This window comes from Rhinolophus ferrumequinum (assembly GCF_004115265.2).
Source record: "Rhinolophus ferrumequinum isolate MPI-CBG mRhiFer1 chromosome 13 unlocalized genomic scaffold, mRhiFer1_v1.p Super_scaffold_3, whole genome shotgun sequence".
In the NCBI taxonomy this organism is placed as follows: domain Eukaryota; kingdom Metazoa; phylum Chordata; class Mammalia; order Chiroptera; family Rhinolophidae; genus Rhinolophus; species Rhinolophus ferrumequinum.
Window position 1 is genome coordinate 1,228,007 of NW_022680356.1, and position 19,967 is coordinate 1,247,973.

At 47.4% G+C, this 19,967-nt stretch overlaps 1 protein-coding gene across 1 annotated transcript in view; it reads right to left on the reverse strand.

The window, feature by feature from the left end:
• Positions 1-19,967, reverse strand: part of ACOXL (acyl-CoA oxidase like) — a 248,107-nt gene that overhangs the window by 125,624 nt on the left and 102,516 nt on the right. Inside the window, 1 exon segment of the mRNA XM_033100859.1 lies at positions 9,431-9,584. Within this exon segment, the coding sequence (XP_032956750.1) occupies positions 9,431-9,584 (154 nt within the window).

A 19,967-nucleotide genomic window follows, 5' to 3' on the forward strand; every position in this document is an offset into this window, starting at 1 on the left:
TGTTTTCCAGTGACCACAGGTTAACAGCAAAGCACAGAGGCTTGTTTAAAAATCGTGGGTTATGTTAAATGAGGGTTAAGTGCAGAACATGGATTAACGTGGAACCCAGGGGCCAGAAATATAGTTATCATTCCCCCACCCCTCAAAAAGCAAGGCCCTGAATCAGGGTCAAGAGCCTTGGATCTGTAAAACCTGAGTTAGAACCGCTGCCTCCACCCTGTACGAGACCTGGACAACAGCATGTGATTTCCGGTCTTAGTCCTGCTATCCACCGGGAAACCACAGCACAGTGATTCCCACTCATAGGACTGTCGGAGCGTTAAGGGCAGCCACACCCATACAGACCCTGACACTTTCCCTAGTAGGGGCTCAAACGTCAGGGGGTCAAAAACAGACACCTGTTTTGAAAAATAAGCGCTGGTTCCTCTCATCTTGGAGCAAGGTTCTTTGAATGTTGAGAAATAATTTATCATCACACAGTGACTTTTACTGTGCTATCTTTCTGAATCCCTACAACCGAACGAAGATTGTCCACATGACAGTCTCAAAGTGGCAGCACAGATGAGGGCCTAGAAGTTAACCTGGAGCCCCAGAATGCTGGCATTCTTCGTGAAGGCCCTCCCTCTGTCCAAAGAACGGGGTCTCTGATCAATGCAATGGAAACGGAGGGAGTTGGCAAGAGACTCATTGGTGCCGTAGAAAAGTTGGGTTGAGGCTGAGCAAAGGATCTGGCTGATAATGTTGTCATAGTAACCACTGAGAAGGCCCTTCTACTGGGGTGAACACTTGGACCCCAGTCAGGCCCTTCTCAGGTTTCCCACATCCAACCTTGCACCTTTTCTGAGGAGGGGCTGTGCCGGAACCCCTTCCTGTCCGCTACCCGGCTACTTGGCCTATGGTGAAGCCCAGCTTGCCCCTCCCCTGCCCACACGGGCAGTCCTAGCCAGTTGGCCCCACGACCTCAGACTTAGAGTCCTCCACCAACATCACTAGCTGTACGTGGCCCAGGCACCAGCCAGGAGTTTTCTTGGCTCTGTTTCTTAAGAAATTGGATGGGAAACAAACTGGTCTCTGCCATATTAGATCCAAGTCAAGCTGACCTACTTATCTGTTCTGAGAGACACATGTCCAGGGGATTGCAGTGGAACGCTGGGCAGTTAAACAAACACTGTCTATTTTGTTCCAGGGACCAGTAAATCTGCAGCATCCAGGATGGACGGGTAATGCCCCCAGCGGCTCTCATCCTAGGCCAGCCTGCCTGCCTGCAAGAGCCCAGTCTGCCTGTAGGACGTCAGGTTCCAGAAGAGCTATGACTCCTCCTCAGGGCTGGGCAGGGGCCCACTGTGCTCTTGGACGTTTCAGTCTGGTTTCTCCAGTTCTCCTGGCTCTTTCCCTTGGTCACCAGCACTCTTAGCTGCTCACCTTGGAGACCCTCTGTCCTTTCTACTCTGCGGCACCCCAGGAGACCAGGAACTGTTCAGGTGAGAGTGAACCAAACGCACGAGGGGGCTCCCAGAGGAAGCTGGCGGGCGCCCTCAGGAGGGGACTCAGGCTTGAGCTTCAGCGTATGACCTCATGTCACCTCTCTGGATCCCCAGAGTTCTGCTTTGCTTATTTCGGGCCCTGGTTCTGCTCCAGGAAACTAGTCTTGGACTGCGTTGACTAAATAACCGGGGGGCTCACCATCACACTTGCTTTTTATAATTTACAAACACTTGTAATTGCTTTAGTGTTCTCTTATGCAACCTTTACAATATAAAGCCTCAGTCGTCGTCCAGCTGGATCACATCTCCAAGCAGCCAACAGCAGCTCTGCATCTAATGGGAAGGGATCGGCCAGCGCATGCTCGCTGATAACCTCATCAGCAGGCTGGCCGTAGAGCTCTCCTGGGACTTCATCATGCTCCAGTTCTGTACACATATTTCTTTACACTGCTTCAGCCAGTTCGGCTCTTCATGTGGGATTCTGAAACTCACTGGGGAGAAACGGAGCAGCCAGGGGCTATGAGAAGGCTCCCACAAAGGGGCCATGATGGAGGGGACCCCAAATCCTGCCCAGTGAGACCAGGAGTGGCATCTTGCAGTGCGGATATGTCAACATGCAGGAACAGTCCCTGGCCGTGGGCATCCAGGTTCAGGTGGTACTCAAGGTCTAAGGGATGCTGTGACAGGCCCCTGTGAAGAATGTGTGTGTGCCAAGGCCAGCAGCTGGGGCTCCAGGCACAGCTCTACCCCAGGGGCAGGGGCAGGCGCACACGCAGCTGTCCAGCCTCCCAGCTGTCTTAGACCCTGGTGCCTTAACATCAGACTCACTGAGAATGTGACTTGCTACGGTGGTCCAAGGCCGCACCCTGAGGAGCCCCAAGCAGGCAGCTTCCACACGTGTCTAATGGGTCCTGGTGGGGGAGGGGAGAGAGCTAGGGTCCATCACCATCCTGGCCGTACCTCAGAGAGGCTGTGGGCTCGGTTCCAGACCACCGTGATCCAGTGAATACCTCAATAAAGTGAGTCACGTGCATTTCTTTGGTTTCCCAGTGCCTGTAAAAGTTATGTTTACACTTTACTGTAGGTTATTAAGTGTGCAATAGCATTATGTCTAAAAAAAACAATGTGCATAGCTTAATTTAAAAATACGTTATTGCTAAAAAATGCTAACCATCATCTGAGCCTTCAGTGAGTTGTATCTTTTTGCCGGTGGAGGGTCTCGCCTCAATGTTGATGAAAACGTGCTGTCTGCAAAGTGCAATAAAGTGAGGGGCAGTGAAAGGAGGTGTGCCTGTCATGACACCCAGGAAAAGGGAAGAGAAAGAGAGTCAAGTGTTTCCTGGGTGCCTTCCATGTGCTTCACTTGCAGAGAGAAGGACGCTGAGGCTCCCAGCGGTGAGGTCCAAGGTCACAGAGATCCACCTCCTCCATGATGGGTGCGCCCCACCTCTCAGAACGCCCCACGTAAGGGGCAGAAATGTAATCCGCGTTCCTCTGGCCTACTCTTCACTCAGGCAACTGAAGGAAATGCCTGGCTTTGTCAGATGAGGAGAAAAAAGAGGCAACATACAAGTACAGTTAAGTATCAACAGTCTCAAGGACTTGGATGAGCCTGTCAATCCTTAGAGACAGGAAGTGGGAAGCTGAGAGAAGAGCAGAGGCCCGAGTCACGAGCCTGGCCAGAGCCGCAGAGCTCCCGCTCAGTGCTCCCCACATGGGCAGGTGAACGGTTTGCACCACGTCCAGAGGAGGCCAGAAGGATTCTCACTCACACCCTGAGACTGGAAGCCAAAATGCGGATCGCATGTGAGCACAACCCTGGCCACGGGGATGGTCTGGCTGCAGGCCAGGAGCAGGTTTTGCTTTCCCGGCGCCCATTCCAGTCCCTCCCGAGCTCGGAGAGGCTGGGTTAGTAACTTAACCTCATCCCCTCACTTCCTCAGCAGTCCAGCAGAAGCAAAGAGCTGGGTGACCTCACAGGCTCCGACGGGACAAGAAGGGCCTGGTCCTGCCAGCCAACCTCCACCATCACAGCAGGAGCCACTTGAGCTAACACTCATGTCTGAGCAGCTGCAAACGGACAGACGGGCTCAGGAAGGAGAGACCTGCCCGAGGTCACACGGCTGCAAAGTGGCGGGTTAGATTCGACTGGTGCCCATCCCACTAAAAGGAACCCGGCCATTTTCTGGAGTGTGAGTGCAGAGACCAGCACACTCAGTTTGCATGTGGCACAGAGGTTTCTGTGTGGGCTCTGAGCCCAGACTCTCTGGGGTCAAAACCTGGCTCTGCCACTTGGGCCACTTCTTTCATCTCTCTCTGGCCTCAGCTTCCTCCTGTAAGCCTAATAATAATACTCATTCAACTTTAAATTAGCTAAGTTACTATAGGCAACGTACTTATAAAGGTGCCTACACACATAAGAAGTGCTTTCTGGCTGTTAACAGAAACTAGTGAAAAGCAGAGTCTGCCCAGCCCCTGGGTCCTGGGCCATTGTGCACTGTCTGCCATGGGGAAGGCTGCCTTTCCACCAGCAGTGAGCCGGTTGGAGGGGCAGGTCTGGAATACCCGTGGGGCTCAGTACCTCATCAGTGGTCAGTCTGGGCCTCCTAACACTGAGAGGCTCGTTAGGGGGGCAACGCGGTCTCGTTAGCCCAGTGATGTCCGCTTATTCCACACAGCGGAGTTGAGCCTTGCCACCCTGGGGCGCCCCCCACCCCGTCGGCACTCCAGTGTGATTTCCTGCCTCCTCCTCTGGACATAGCTTTAACCTATCAACGTGGGCTCTAGGGTCTGAGAAATCAGGCCTCCACCCCCTGGCAAACTATCCAACTGCTCTGAGCCTGTTTCCTCATCTGCAAAGTGGGGATAACTAAAGTAGCCTAACTCCGAGGGTTGTCACTGCATTTAGGACTGTTATGTCCTCTGGATGAATTGGCCCTTTGGTCACTATGAAATGACCTTATTTGTCCCTGGTGACATTCTTTGCTCTGAAATCTACATTGTCTGGTATTAAGGCACTCCAGCTTTTTACTGATGAGTGTTAGCAGGGTATATCTTTTTCCATCCTTTTACTTTTAACCTATTTGTGCCTTTAGATCATATTTGAGGTGTGTTTCCCTAGTCTTGCTTTTTCAATCCCATCTGACAATCTCTGCTTTTTAATGGGGATATTTGTGGCATTTAATTGTTCATTAATATGGTTGGGTTTACATCTGTCATCTGGGCATTCCTTTTCTATTTGAACATTCTTCCACATTGCCTCTTTTCCTGGCTCCCTTTGTTATAATTCCATTTTAACTACTTGGTTGGCTTACTAGCTATAACTCTTTGTTATTTTCAGGGTCGCTTGAGGGTTCAAAGTAGAAATCTCCAGCTGATCACAGTCTACTTCTAGGTGATATTAGAGTTCACGTAGAGTATGAGAACCGTACAATAGTACACTTCCTTTTCTTCCCTCCTGGCCTGTATGCTGTAGTCATACATTTTACTTTCACAAGTGTTATAAACCTCACACTATATTGTTCTGATTCTTGTTTAAAAGTTCATTATCTTTTAAAGAGATTTAAAGACTAAGAAAAGCAATCTTATATGTTGACTCATATAGGTACTACTTTTGGAGCCTTTCATTCCTTTGTATAGATCTGTATTTCTAGCTGGTATCATTTCCTTCTACCTGAAGAATTTCCTTTGATGTTTCTTATTAGTGAAGGTCTGTTGGTGATGAGTCCTTTCAACTTTTGCATGAACATGTCTTAATTATACTTTTCTTCCTGAAACATAACTTTGCTGAGTATAGGATTTTAGATTGACTTTATCTTTTGGTACTGTGGTTCCACTGTCTTCTTGCTTGCATTTTTTCCAGTGGTAAGTCTGCTGTCATCCTTTTCTTTGTTCTTTTATACATAGCATTCCTTTTTCCCTCTGGCTTAAGGTATTCCCGACAGGCTAGTGGGAAAGGCACTGTTCCCAGTCCCATGTGAGCTCCAGCTTACTACTTCCTCTGGCCCTTTTGGGTGACTCTTTCCTCACACACACACAGCAATTGGTTCCCAGCCAAACATTCGAAGGGAACCACTGCCCATCTCCAAGTTCTCTCTCTGTCCAGTTCTCTTTTCTCTGGTCCTCTATCCTGTGAATTGTAGATGCTTTGGTCTCCCTGGACTCTCAGCTCCAGGTCTTCAAATCAGAGTTTGCTGGGCTCTACCTCAGTCCCCCTCCTGAGGCACAGCACGGAGACTCTCTCAGGCAGTAAAGTCTGGGCAATTATAGGGCTCATCTGGTTATTTCCTCTCTCTCAGAGAGCACTGTCCTTCCATGCCTGATGTACAGTGTAATATATGAATTACACACACACACATACACACAATCTAGTGTCCATTCCTTGTTGTTTCGGTTAGGAGCGTGTATCTGCTGCATGTCACTTCCTCCTGGTCAGAAGCAGAAGTCCCCTAGCACTCATTTGACCAGAACTGTAGGGCCTACCAGTTCCAGCAGTGTGCAGTGTGCCCGCTCGTATCACCTGGCTCTGAGAACAGGGAACGTGTCCCTAGTGCACTGCCCCACACAGAAAGAACTTAGAAATACTTAACAGTGACTTTTAATCTGCAGTCAACCAGGCAATGAAGTGTTTGCATGAACATGAATTATGAAAGTTCCAACCAGCATTGTTCATTTGATGATCTGATTTTGTGGGAGAAATCTTTTTTGTATGAAATCTCATTTGTCCCAGGCTTTATGCACAAAAAGTAACAGACTATGCTGAAAAGGGACAGACAGTGGGAGAAAGTTTAAGCTGGAAACAAAGGAGTTAAAAGACAAAAATGCAATTTAATTCCAAAATTCCACTTCCATGTGTATCCTGCATTCATCTACTTCACTGCTAAAAATGTTCTTTAAGCAACTACATGTCACTCTGGCAGCATTCAGCCTACCACCTACAGAAAGCGGTAATAGCCAAGGCTCCTGTCGAAACAGCCAACCACAGACTTTCTCATGACTTCCTGACACATCGATAATGTTATTAAAACCCATCACCAAGTGCTAGGCAAACACTGATTTGTGGGGAGAAAATACTCCTCAATCAATGGTTCTCAAAGAAGATTTGAGAGCAACACTGTGGGAGCAGGAACTCCCCCGTGGACCAAACGCTGGGCGGCTGTGTGTTGATTCTTCCCCTCAGATCCACGACCAGCCACGCAGACAGGACAAACCGATCACTCTGTAAGTGTCGGTGCTTAGGAGACGTTTAAAGGCCCTTATCTCTTTCCCATTTTCAAACACATAATCTTAAGTCCCAAAGGGCCAAATTAGTAACATTCCAGTGAAAACTGAACTATCAGAGATTTGGGTCTCAGCAAACACACCCCACAGTCAGAACTAGAAAATGTATCGCCTGAAACCCCCACTTCATTGTATCGTATGGACACTCTCTGTGGACCGCAGCTCTCAGTTCCACAGAACAAGGCCCTTCTGTCGGATCAGTGAGTCTGAGCTATGTTTTGAATATGACAGGCTGTGACACACTACAGGTCATGCAATCAGTTTAATGCATCATGACTAGCTTTTCTTAAAATGACATCAACTAAAAAGAAAATACTAGAGCATAGCTCAATAGTGAGGCAAGCATTGCTTCATGAAATTTCCCTTTTTGATTTCATGCATGTAGGTTTGTACGTACAGGGTGATAATGAAAAGTATGTCTTTTACTTTGGGTTGTGGTCAAAAGAGGTGGAAGTCAGTGGTCCAACAACTATTAAGATTCTGTGTTCAACTCCTGGTGGGAGTGGGGATGGGTATAACCGTTGTCGGTCTTCCTTCTAAACAAGGTGGTTTTCCGTGTTGTCTCAGCAGCCCCCAGACTCAAGTCCACATGTCCCCACCCTGGAGACCCACTTAAAGAAGAGAGTGTGTGTAAATATGAACTGAAAACAATCGGAAGATGCTCGTGCTTGTCGTTCAATAAATATTTGTGTGTCTACGAATAGCCTTGTGCTAGGGGTTGGGTGGATGAGGGGTGAGCAGGAGAAGGGAGGGAACAGAAATGGGAACCAGAACCCCTGTACTCAGGAAGGCCCTGGTGGGGTTCAGGGCTGGCACCTAGCCTAGAAGAGCAGCCCTCCAACGTCACGTCTCTACGGCAGAGGGGTCATGTCTACCCTGGTGGTGCTGGGCAGTAAGGGGACATGACTGGGCAGGGCCACTGGACAGCGGGGCAAGCAAGGACCAGTTGTATAGGGCAGGCCCACCAAGGCTCGGACTTGACCGAGGGAAAACATGGCCTCCCAGAATGGAGCACCAGGCCATATCTGAGGACAGAGGGTCATGCCGACCAAGAGAAGGGCAAGAGGGCCTCTGTGTAGGGATGGTCCTCAGGCCTGGGGACAGGAGACCACTGGGCACACCAGCCCCTGAGTGCATCAGAGGAATGAGCCATGGGAAGAAGACTAGGAGACTCACAACCACAGCCGCTTTGCACCCTCTGGCAGAGTCACCCGCCACAGGCCACCTCATCTGAGTGCCCAGCACCCCCCGCAGTGCCCAGCTGCCCTGCCTGAGGGTCACTGCAGGCCTCACTTTCCAGCTACCGGCCCAACCTTTCTTGCTGTGCCCGGGACCCCTGAGCCCTGCTCCCAGGCGCTGCTGCCAAGTCCTGTTGAGGGGCAGACACCTGCCAGGAGCTGCAGGTGGAATCAAGTCCCCCCAGGGCCTCCCGACAGGTTGGGGCACTAGGGACGGTCACAGTGAGTCATTGCCTCTGGCCACCCAGAGGGCCTCAGCGCACCCCAGCGCCAGCGGTCACTTTCTTGTCCACCCTCCTTCTCCATGTGGACTCCACAGGAGCAAAGCAAGTGTGTCCACCGTCCCCAAGGCCGTGAGTAAACGCTTGACTGACAGCAGCACTGCCCCCATCATGAGCGCGTCTCTACTCAGCCTTCTTCAGACACACGATCACGGGAGCTGCTCATTCCCACCCCCACTGTCCACGCGGGGGGACCTGGGGCCTGCCTGTGTGAAGGCCCTGCCCTCTGTGGGGCCCACTGATACAGAGAGGCGGGGGGTCTGCCTTCCAGACACTCAGCCTTCCTCTTTTATCCTCCACAGCTGCCCTTGACCTCCTCTTAACCCCTTCTTACTGAGGCTAAAACTCTTCATCAGCCCCTCCAGGTGCAGAGCTGCTGTTTGGAGGCAAATGTTCAGCCAAACTCAGGATTACGCTCCAGCCGACGGCCCCGCTGTCCTCCAGGAGGCAGGGGAAGCGGTGCCGTCCTCGGGCTGCTGACACAGGGCTGCCATCTGGAGCCGAGCCCCAGGTGCCACCACAGCTGATGCCTGTACTCCGGCCATGCAACCAAGTCACAGCTGTCCTGCCCTCAGAGACCCCCTTGGGTCCCCTTCTCCCCAGCTCTGGCCCCCCCAGGGTGCAGACTCCCATGCATCACACAGGTGCCTCTGCTCTCAGGGTGGTGGGGAACAGGCACGGGTCCCTGGTATCCCCAGTCCCCCCAGCTCTCCGAAGATTCACATGGGGGTTCCTCAACCCTGGTGCCCCTCACCACACAGTCCAGCCTGAGGCCCAGAGCTGGGGACACACCGAGCCGTCTAAACACTGGCACGTCCCATGTGCCCCCTCCCCAGGCTAGAAACTCCTGGGGTCAGTTCCTACTCTCTCCCCACGGGACTAAAACACTCGAGCCGAGCTCTGGTCACCTGACCCTCACTGGCCCCTTCCCATAGTGTCACCACCACCACAAGCGTCGAATAACATGAACCATGGGCTCCGTGGGCCAGGCGCTGTGGCGAGCGTTTCACACACCCGGCGCGGTGCACGCATCGACAACAAGGCTGAGCGATGCACTGAGGGCCCCAGGGCAGTCGGCGTGTCTGCCTGGCACCATTGGCACGGGCGCTCCCCCAGACGAGCCGTGACACGGGGACTGCGGACTCACCGTGCCTCCAGTGCCTTCGCGGCAGTCCTGCAGACAGCGGATGTTCCCCCAGGTGCTGCAGGCTTTCAGCCCCGCCACCAGCGCCTGCAGCGGACGGCTGTCCATCAGCTCTTTCCCCTGGAAAATGTCCTCATCCAGGAGGCCCCTGGCATACCTGCAGGACCAGCAGAGACATGTGATGCACACGTCACACAGGTGGGGGCCCAGCTCAGGGCACCCCCTGCATTTCCCTTGACGCCTTCAGAACCAGAACCTTACAACCTGAGCCCCCACCCCTCCTCCTTCGCCTCCACCCACAGTCACAGGCCTCTGCTTGGCTTAATCCTCTTCCCACTTTTGTCTACACAAACAGTATCACATTCCAAATTATTTCTCCCACCCCTCACACAAAACACATCACGTGTCTCCTGTGTTTTAATTGTTTAAATGCGACATACATGGAAAGTTCTGAAATGGACTGCATGCCAGGCAGATGCACAGCCCCAAAGAAGTGCAGACGCCCATGTTAGGGCCTCAGACTTTGTTACCACATGGCAAAGGAGCTTGAGATGGAGAACTTATCCTGGGTTGTCCAGATGGGCCCAATGTCATCACCCCGGTCCTTCTAAGTGAAAGGGAGCAAGAGGAGATGTGACAACAACGTGGGCAGGGTGATGCAGCATAAGAAAGACTCAGCTGGCAATGCTGGCTTTGGAGATGGAGGAAGAGGCCACAAGCCAAGTGATGAGGAAGCTTCTAGAAGCTGGAAAAGGCAGAGAAGTTAGGTCTCCCCTAGAGTATCCAGGACTGCAGTCTTGGTTTTCATCAATGGACACCTTTCAGACTTCTGACTTCCAGACCGCAAAGGTAGTAAATTTGTGCTATTTTAAGCCACCAAGTTTGTGACAATTAGTTACAGCACCAACAGCACACTAATACAGATTATGAACCATTTCTTCCTTCGAAATGATGACACCGTTTTCCTTGTGTCTCAGCCACCTGTGGGCACAGCTACTGTGCAGCACACAGCGATATCCAGAGGTCTTCCTCCGTCAGCAGATCTTCCCCTCTGTTCTGGTTTTCCTCTTTGCCACCTTTCAAAACACCACAGTGGAGGGCACAGCTTTCCTCGCCCCCTTCTTCTGAACACCTTCCTGCTATCCTAGCTTATAAAGTCTCTTTTACAGTCAGGCCTTGTCTATCACCACTGCTAGGAATAAAGTTTCATTGAACTCTTTCTGTGCCCAATCAAACTCCAGGACACACAGGAAGCCCCAGGACCAGACACTAAGGTCAGGGGTGGTCCACACACGGGCTGGGCACTGTCGTCCAAGCACCTTAAACTTGCTGGCAGGATCCAGGAGAGTGCCATGAAGCCTGGCCTCACTGGTGTCAGCTGAAGCTCCCGCACTGGAGACTGAAAACAGTGGCAGCAGTTAGAGGTGTTGTCCTCACTGATCATTCTCCATCAATTGAGTGCCATCTATTGAGATGATTAGATGGCTCTTCACCTTTATAGTGTTAATATAGCCAATGATATAGATTGATTTTCAAATGTTAAATCACCCTGATATTCCTGGGGTTGGTCATTATGTACTATCCATCTTACATTTTACTGTGGGATCTACTAATATTTTGTGCTTAAGGGATACTGGTCTCATAATGTCTTTCGGTTTTGGTGTCAGGGTAATGCTCCTAAAATTATTGGGAAAGTTTTCCCTTCTCCTTTATTTTCTGAAAGAATTTGTGTAAAATTAGTATGTTTTCTTTTCTTAAAAATTTGGTAGATTTCACAAGTAATGACAGGTAAGGCTATTCAAATTTTCTATTTCTTTTTGAGTCATTTTTGGTCATATGTATCTTTCAAGAAAGTTGTCTATTTCATATATATTGTCAAATGTATTGGCATTACATAGGCATTACATCAATAACAACAATAATATTTAATTCTATCCTTTCAACATCTGTAGGCTCTGTAGTGATGTCCTCTCTTTTATTCCAAATACTGGTAATTTGTGTCTCTTTTTTTCTTGATCAATAATTTCTAATTTAATTTCATTCTAATCAGAGAACATGCTTTATGTGATTTCAATATTTTTAAATTGACATGGTCTGTCCTGATAAATATTCATGCTGTTGTTGAGTAGAGTGTTCAATAAACGTCATTTAGGTCAAGCTCATTGGTGATGTTCATATCTTTTATATTATTACTGGTTTCATGTCTGTTTATTATATCAGGTACTAAGAGAGGAGGATGCATGTCCACAAGCATTATTTTGAATTTGTTCATTTCTCCTTTCAGTACTTTTCATTTTTGCTTCATGTATTTTGAGGCTATTATGTTGAGTTCATACACATTTCGATCGTTATGTCTTCTTGATGAGTAGACTGCTTCATCATTATGAAGTGTTGCTCTTTAGCTCAGGTAATATTCCTTTTTCTGAAGTCCACTTTATCTGATATTAATGTATCCACCCAAGCTCTCTCATGGTTAGTGTTTGTAGGGGTAAATTTTTTGCATACTTTTAACTTATTTGCCTTTATATTATAAGTGGATTTCTTATAGAAAGCATCTAATTCAGTCTCATCATGTCTGACATTCTGCAGATAGGAATGTTTGAATCACTTACACTTAATGTAATTATCAACCTGAATGAGTTTAAACTATTATCTCGCAGCTTTCCCCTATTCATCCCATATGTTCTTTGTTCCCTTCCCCTCTGCTCCTTTCTTCTTTTAATTGGATTTTTTTTCTTTAGTATTCACCTGTTAGATTTTTAACTATACTACTCTTATTTTTTCAGGGATTTTTCTGTGGTCTAAAATATGCATCTTTAACTGATCACATGTTATACCGCTTCACGGATAATGTAAGAGTCTTACAATAAAACAGTATACTTCCATTTCATTCTCCCATCCATTGTGTTATTATAGAATATCTATATAGATGTATATTTATACATATGTATGAATACGTATATACATACGTATGTATATACATATAGATAGTCTACATATGTTATAAATTTCATTGCTTTAAACAATTTGTCTTTTTTCCTTATCAATATTCTTGAGGAATACATTATTCACAACAGATTGCACTCATCCAAAGCACATTTAAGGAGTTTTGACAACTGTACATGCCCATGAGACCACCACAACCAAGCTACAGAGTATTTCCAGCACCTTCCAAAACACATCTCTGCCTTTTTGCAATCCATCCCCCCCCCCAACCCTGCCTCTAGGTAATTACTGTTCCATTCTGTCACTACAAGTTAGTTTGCATATTATGTACATGAGCGTATACACTATGCATTACGTGCTGCTTCTTTATGTGCATATTGTTTTGAAATTCATCATATTGTAGCATGTATTCATAGTTCCTTCTTTTTGTTGCTGACTAGAATTCCACTCTGTGTAATGCATATATCACATTTCATTTATGCATTTACTTACTGATGAACATTGGTCCGATCCAGTGAGAGCTATAACAAATAAAACTGCTATGAAAACTCATATAAAAACCTTAGAGGAGACATATATCTTCATTTGTCTTGCGTAAATATGCAGGAGTGAAAAGGCTGGGTCGCATGGTAGATGTGTTGTTACTTTTTAAGAAACTGCCAGACAATTTTCCAAAGTGATTGTGCAATTTTACATTCCCACCAGCAGTGGAAGAGAGTTCTAGTTGTCCCACATGCTGGCCAACAATTGGTCTTTGCAGTCTTTAATTTCAGTCATTCCAGTGGATAGGTAATGGTATGTCCTCATGGTTTGAATTTGCATTCGCCTGATAATTAATGATCATCTTGTCATGAGTCTATTGACTGACCATTCATATGTCTTCTTTCTTAAATGTCTCCTAAAATCTCCTGCCCATTTTCTATAGGCTTGCTCATCTTATTTTTAATTGAATGTCTTCTTTACATATGCTGGATAAACATCACGTTGTCAGACATATGGATTGCAAATATTTCCCCCCCGTTCTGTGGCTTGCCTTTCATCCTTAATAACAAAAACCAATTTTGGTTCAAGGTATTTACCTTCTTCCATCCATACAATAATCTTGTAAATTTCTGAATATCCTTGTTTGTTCAGTGAAATCTGCACATGCTAAAGATGTAACATTGGACCTCGTCCTACACAAACAGAAAAGACTGCGATTCAACCACATACCTGAGACCACTGAACTGAACTGGGGTAAACTGACAAAACATGGGAACCGTAATTTGTGTAACTGGCACTTGGACGAAAAGAAACCTAACTACACTGAGCAGCTACTTTAAGCAAATGGCTTCTGCATTCATCATCTAACAGTCTGTACTACAACCCCATGAAATAGGAAATCATAGCCCCACTTTACAGATGGGGAAACTGAGGCTCAACTGAGGTTACATAGATAAATCAAGGTCTGACATGTGTTAGGCTGGGCTGGCATTCAAACTCAGTGCTCTCTAGTCCTAAATCCCAAGCTCTTTTCATTATAAATCATGTGCGTGTCAGGGTCCTTGTGAGTTCTGACTCTGTGCCATGGTCACCTGGGCCCTGGGCTGTGGCTGCAACATAGTGACTCAGAATTCCACATCTGATCATTTTTAAAAATGTGTATATGATTCCCTGCTGATCTGCCCGACCACACACATACTCACACACAAACACATTCACCCACCCACTCACATACACACACACACTCACATCCACAGTCACACACCCACTCACAGCACACACACATACACACTCACACACTCACATACACTCACACACACTCACACATACACAGTCACACACCCACTCACAGCACACACACATACACTCTCACACACACTCACATACACACACAGAGTCACACACACTCACACACATGTACACAAACTCACACACTCTCACACAGTGCCCATTCTGTTCCCTGGGGTGGGAATGGGTGGGAAATAAGAAATGGACCTTCAGAAAAGAGAGAATCATCAGGCTCTCCCCTAGCAGAGATGTGGTGAGACTTCTTGGCAATGCTGGCCTGTGATTTTACTTAACACTGACCAGACACGAAGGGAGGGCCTCCATCTGCCAGACGGAGAGGAGCCTAGTGGTCCTATTCTCTGTCACATGCTCACGCCTGCTCGCAAAGGGGATCTGAAAAATCACCGGTGTTCGAGGGGGCGGGTAGAGTCCAGGAGGTAGAGGTCTTAAGAAAATCTGGCATAGAAACTCAGAGTGGCTCAGAAGATAAATTAGGAAATAGGGATTTTGTGGCAAAATTATTCCTTATTTCTAAACGTTTATTTAATAAGCAATGCCTCTAGAAATGCAAAGTATTTTGTTACAGTCATGTTCTTGAAATATTAGAGCTCACCATCAAGGTAAGATTCAGGGGAAATGCAGATAGAATATCTCTAAGACCACTAAATCAGCATGACAGCAGCATTCGATTACACAAATCTGTTTTATAAAAAGAGCAAACAAGACTTTCTGGCAATAAGGTATCAGTACTATGTTAAAACCCCCGTCCGGTGCACAAACAGCAGAGCTCACATGGGGAGGGGCAGCTAAAGAGCTGAACGACCCACCCTCAATTCCAGTTTTGACGAATGTCTGCAAACGACGAAGTGCCACCCATTCATTCACTCAACAAGTGCTAACGAGATCTTACTTTGAGCCCGGCGCAGTTCTGGGTGCTACAGAAACACCAATTCAAATCAAAGAGAGAAATTTGTTGACTCGTTATGAGGCATTAAATGGGTTACTGCACATAAGATCTTAGCACGGCGCCCGGTACACGGTAAGCAACTGAATACATGTTAGCTATTATCTCCGTTGTACCCGTCCAGGTGTTGGGTAAAAGGAGATGACCAGAGACAGTGCCCGGATGCAGTGGAAAGAGCAGCGCCATGGTGCTGGGGGCCCCTCCTGGCCAGGACCCCAGCCCAATGCTTGAGTTGCCTGTTTGGCCTGGAATCGATAAGAGGAAAGGCAGACCCAGAACACTCCTTTTGGCCGGCACACTGCAAACATTAATATTCTTTGCAAGTTGTTAGTCACTTTCTAAGCTAGGAAATTCATTTTTGTAGCCAACCCTGCTAGATGATTCCGAAGGGAGATACTAGCTGCCACCTGCCCCACCAGCCGGCTCTTGGCCTCTTCCCCAACATGTAGCTTCTGCTTCAGAGACCATCAGAATATCTGAAAGCGAAGCTCCAGACGACCTCATGGCCAAGTATGATGTAATTATACAAGGTGATTTCATTCCGTTGAAGCAACCTGTGCAGAGCAGGCATGCTCAGATGTGGAGATGCCTAAGCAAGGACCACAATCTCTCTGCTCGAAGAATTCACAACCACAAACCAAGAGTAATGGGGTAATGATCAGAGGGGCCCAAATTGATGTTTCAAGAAGCTTATAAAGGCTCCTTATTCCAGAAGGCGCTCGGGAAAGGTGTCTTGGAGGAGATGACAACCTGAACTGTATCCCCAAAGATGACTGAACTACCAGGTGAAGGAAAGCAAGGGTGTGAGAGGTAAGTGCTGGAAGCGAGGTGGGGTGCCTGTAAGGAAGGTCAAGGCAGGGAAGAGCCTGAGCTCAGAGCCCCGTGGTGGGGAACAGGAGAGACGAGACGTGGGGTGGAGGCTGGTGGGGCCACAGGAGAGGCTGGAGTTTTACCCAGCCCCTGGAAGGCTGCCCAAGGGTTCCCGCAGGCAAGTGAGAATTCAGCTTCTGTCTCAGGTATGGTGGCTTATGAAGACCAGATCCAAGGAGACCCCGGCTGGGTGTGGGGAGCTGAGAGAAGCCAGGCAAGACGACGGGCGAGGGGGGCTTGTGTGGTTTCAGTGCAGGAGGAAAACTCAGCAGAATGCGGTGACTGGGGGGATGGGGCAGAAAGCTGGAGGAGTCTTGGGGATGACAAAACTAAATTCACTGAGCATCTGTCACAACCACAGGAGGGCTCGCTGTCCCAGTCGGTGGGTGAGGACCCAAAGGGCACCGGCTAGGCGGTGCAGCATGGTCAGCCCCGGCATCAGTCGCCCACCAACAGGGCAACAGGCCAGGAAGCACACAGGACACCGTCAGCACTCAGCAGTGGGAAGGAGGCCCTTGGTAACCTGGGCCCCAAAGGAGGAGGTTAATAAGAGACCCCAGGATAGGCACCCACAGCCAAAGGCAGGAAACAGGAGTCCCACCAGGCCACATTGGCTACCACACGGGGCTGTGACCTTTCTGTTGGCTGCCTGGTTCTCGGGCCTGAAACGGTGCCTGGTGCACAAGTGGATGAAGAGGGGAGGAGGGGCTGACTCCCCAGTCTTACGGAGGGTCAGCAGGAGCGCGGCCCGGGCAGGCTCTTCGGGACACCGTCATCTCTCACAGAGGCCCCCTCCGAGCTTGCCTGTCCTACCAAGTGGGTACTGCCCAGCAGCGGAACAGCCGTTGGGCAGCAGGGGCCCATCTCCTCCTGGACCCAACAGGCCTGTTGAGGGCAAGAGAATGTGAGTGGCACAGGGTGGGAGTGGGACGCACTAATTGCCACACAGGCCCCCTATCTCCAGGCTGATGGCAGCAGGGGGAAGGAAGGGGACAAGGAACCTGGTCTGCTTGCCCACCAGCTCCTGTAAAACCCCAGACAAGGCATCGCAAGCTCCATGTGGCAGGGTCCATGTCTGACTGACGCGCCACCGTATGTCCTGGGCCTAGCGAGCTGGACTTCCCGAGGTAACAAACAGAAACACGGTCGCTCAGTTCAATTTGAACTTCAGATAAGCAATGTATCATTCTTAGTTCAAATGTTGGGAGATACTTAGACTAAAAAATTATGTATTAAATATCTGAAATTCAAATTTAATTGGGTGACTGCATTTTACCAGGCAACCGTACTACTAGCAAGGGACCATGTCAATGCCGGACAGATAAACACATGTGCACAAGAAGCCAGCCACCCCACTTCTATTGCCTGTGATGTGAAGGTCCAACTACTCACATTTTTGTCACACTGGGTGAGAGGAGAGGCAGGGCCAGCTGACACTGGCTGGCAGCCTGTTTTTCCCATTCACCTAACTCCAAACTCATACACCTAAGGTCTGGGTTACTCTCACATGCATCTCTGTGTGCATAAGTGGGACCCAGTGAATTTAACAAACATCCAGCTCATCACACCTTAAGCTGCCCAGACCTGGCACCCAGGCAGCTGGTAGTGGTCGGTCAACAGGAACTGGGAGATGGTACCTATAATCATGATTCAATAACCTGAGTTTTAAAAAGTGAGGTGTGTGTCAGGGGAGAGGTACTAGCATAAATTTTGTCATGTAACAACCAGCTTCATTAAAGTATCTCCTCACCAGTTGGGGGACAGGGAACGGGGGCAGTGAACTAGAGAGAAACGAGAAAGCCAGAAGATGTCCCAGAAAACACCAGCGTCTCCCTGGGCTTGTTTTGGGACATGGACAACCTCTCCCCCCATTGAGACACCTCTTCCTGGGGACTTCTCCAGCCAGCTTTTCAGTGGGTCACTGGCAGCCACCATGGGGGGACAGAGGGAAAGAAAGGAAGGGGAAAGGGTAACAGAGCTGCAATGGGGATGCTGAGACCCAGACGACTCAGGGAGGTGGAAGTCAAGACAATCGGGATGGTCCCGGAATGACTGAAGCCTAGTGAGGCCGTGGGTCTGACCTGTCCTGTTCCGTGCCGTCTCACCTACGCACGGCCCATGGTCAGTGCGCCGGGGCTTATTAATTAACTAATTTCCATTCATCACGTCTCATTTCTCCCCTTGAAACCTAAAGCTAGAACTGTGACCTCTCTTTATTTCTCTGATGTTGGCATTTGGGGTGTGTCTCCAAAAATCAAGAGAAACTTATTAAGAGTGGCAAAACAGCTCTTACAAAACCAAGATATGTTAAGCATAAATCAAGCTAAAAATAAAAAAGGAGATGAAGAATCAGGAAACATGTTGGTACATATGGTACTTTCGTTCCACATAAAGATGCATGCACAGACTTACAAATGTGGGATGAACAGCCACCTTTTGCTGGGTGGTCTAGTAACATTTTGTGTCATGGTTGTAAAGAGTGTGGAAAGATGGCAGGAAGTCTTGATGAACTGAATTCCACAGAGAAGATAAGCACTTCTTAGTTTGTAGATTGGACATTGCCTAAGGAAGGAACAGAGAATGCAAGCTAGATCCATGAACGCTATCCTAATGGAAGCACAGAGAAAAAAGATAGGAAAAAAAGAACATCACTTTAGTGACGTGTGGGACAATATGACGCAGTTGAACATCTGTGTAATTAGAGACCCAGAAGGAAAGGAAAGAAAGAATGGGGCAGAAAAAACAAATTAAAGAAATAATGGCCAAAAGATTTCTAAATTTGATGAAAAACTTCAGCCCACACATCCTAGAGGCTCCACAAACAGTACAGACACACAAAACCACAAAACTACACCTAGGCCAATACAACCAAACTTTGAAAACCAAAGAAAAAGAGAAAATCTTAAAAGCAGGTAGAGTGGGAATACATAGGGAATATAAGTTAACAGCCAGAAAAATGAGGGCTGTTTTCTCACAAGAATCAAGGAATCAAGAAGGCAATAGAGTGACATCTTAAGTGCTCAAAGAAAAATAAACTATCAGCCCAGAATTCTGCATCTATGGGCCATACCTTTTAAAACAAAACGAGAGAGGGGGGGGGGGGTTCTCAAAAACAAACAAACAAAAAAAATGGGGAGAATTTATTGCTAGCAGGTATACTCTGCAAGAAATGTTTAAAGTTCAAATATGGTGTCCCTTAGAAACTTGGATATACACAGAGAAATTCACAGTGTTAGAAATGAAATACATGGAGGTAAAGTAAAATTCAATTTTCCTTATTTTTAATTGCTCAAAACATAACTTTGTAGAAGAAAAAGAGTAGTGATGTATTATGTGTTTGTAGCATATTTAGAAGTAAACTGCATGAGAACAATAGCAGAGAAAAGGATGGTGGGATGGAATGCGGAATAGTGTTTAAGATCCTTACACCACATGGGAAGCAGCATAATGTCATTTAAAGGTAGTCTCTGATTCACTAAAGACTTATTCTGTTAATCCTGAGTCAACAATTAAAATATTTTAAAAGAAATATGACTAATAAATCAATAAAAGAGATAAAATGGAATAATAAACAATGTTCAATTAACCCAAGGCAGACAGGAAAAAAAGAGACAAAAAAAAAAAAAAGAACCCAGGAAAATTAAAAATCAGCTATCAATGTGGATTTTAATCCCAAAATACAAAAATCACTTTAAATGCAATTGGTCTGAACACACCAGTTAAAAGTCAGAGATTTTCAAATTGGAATAAAAAAGCAAGACCCAACTATATGTTGTTTTATAAGAAACCCACTTTAAAAATATAGATAGGTTTATAAGAAAAGTATGAAGCAAGATGCACCATGAAAACACTAAATGAAAGAAACCTGGAATAGCTATATTAGTATGACAAAATAGGCTTCAGGACAAGGAATATTTTCAAGAAGTAAGAGAGAAATTATATAATGATAAAAGTCAATTCTCCATGAAGTTATAACAAGCCTACATGTGT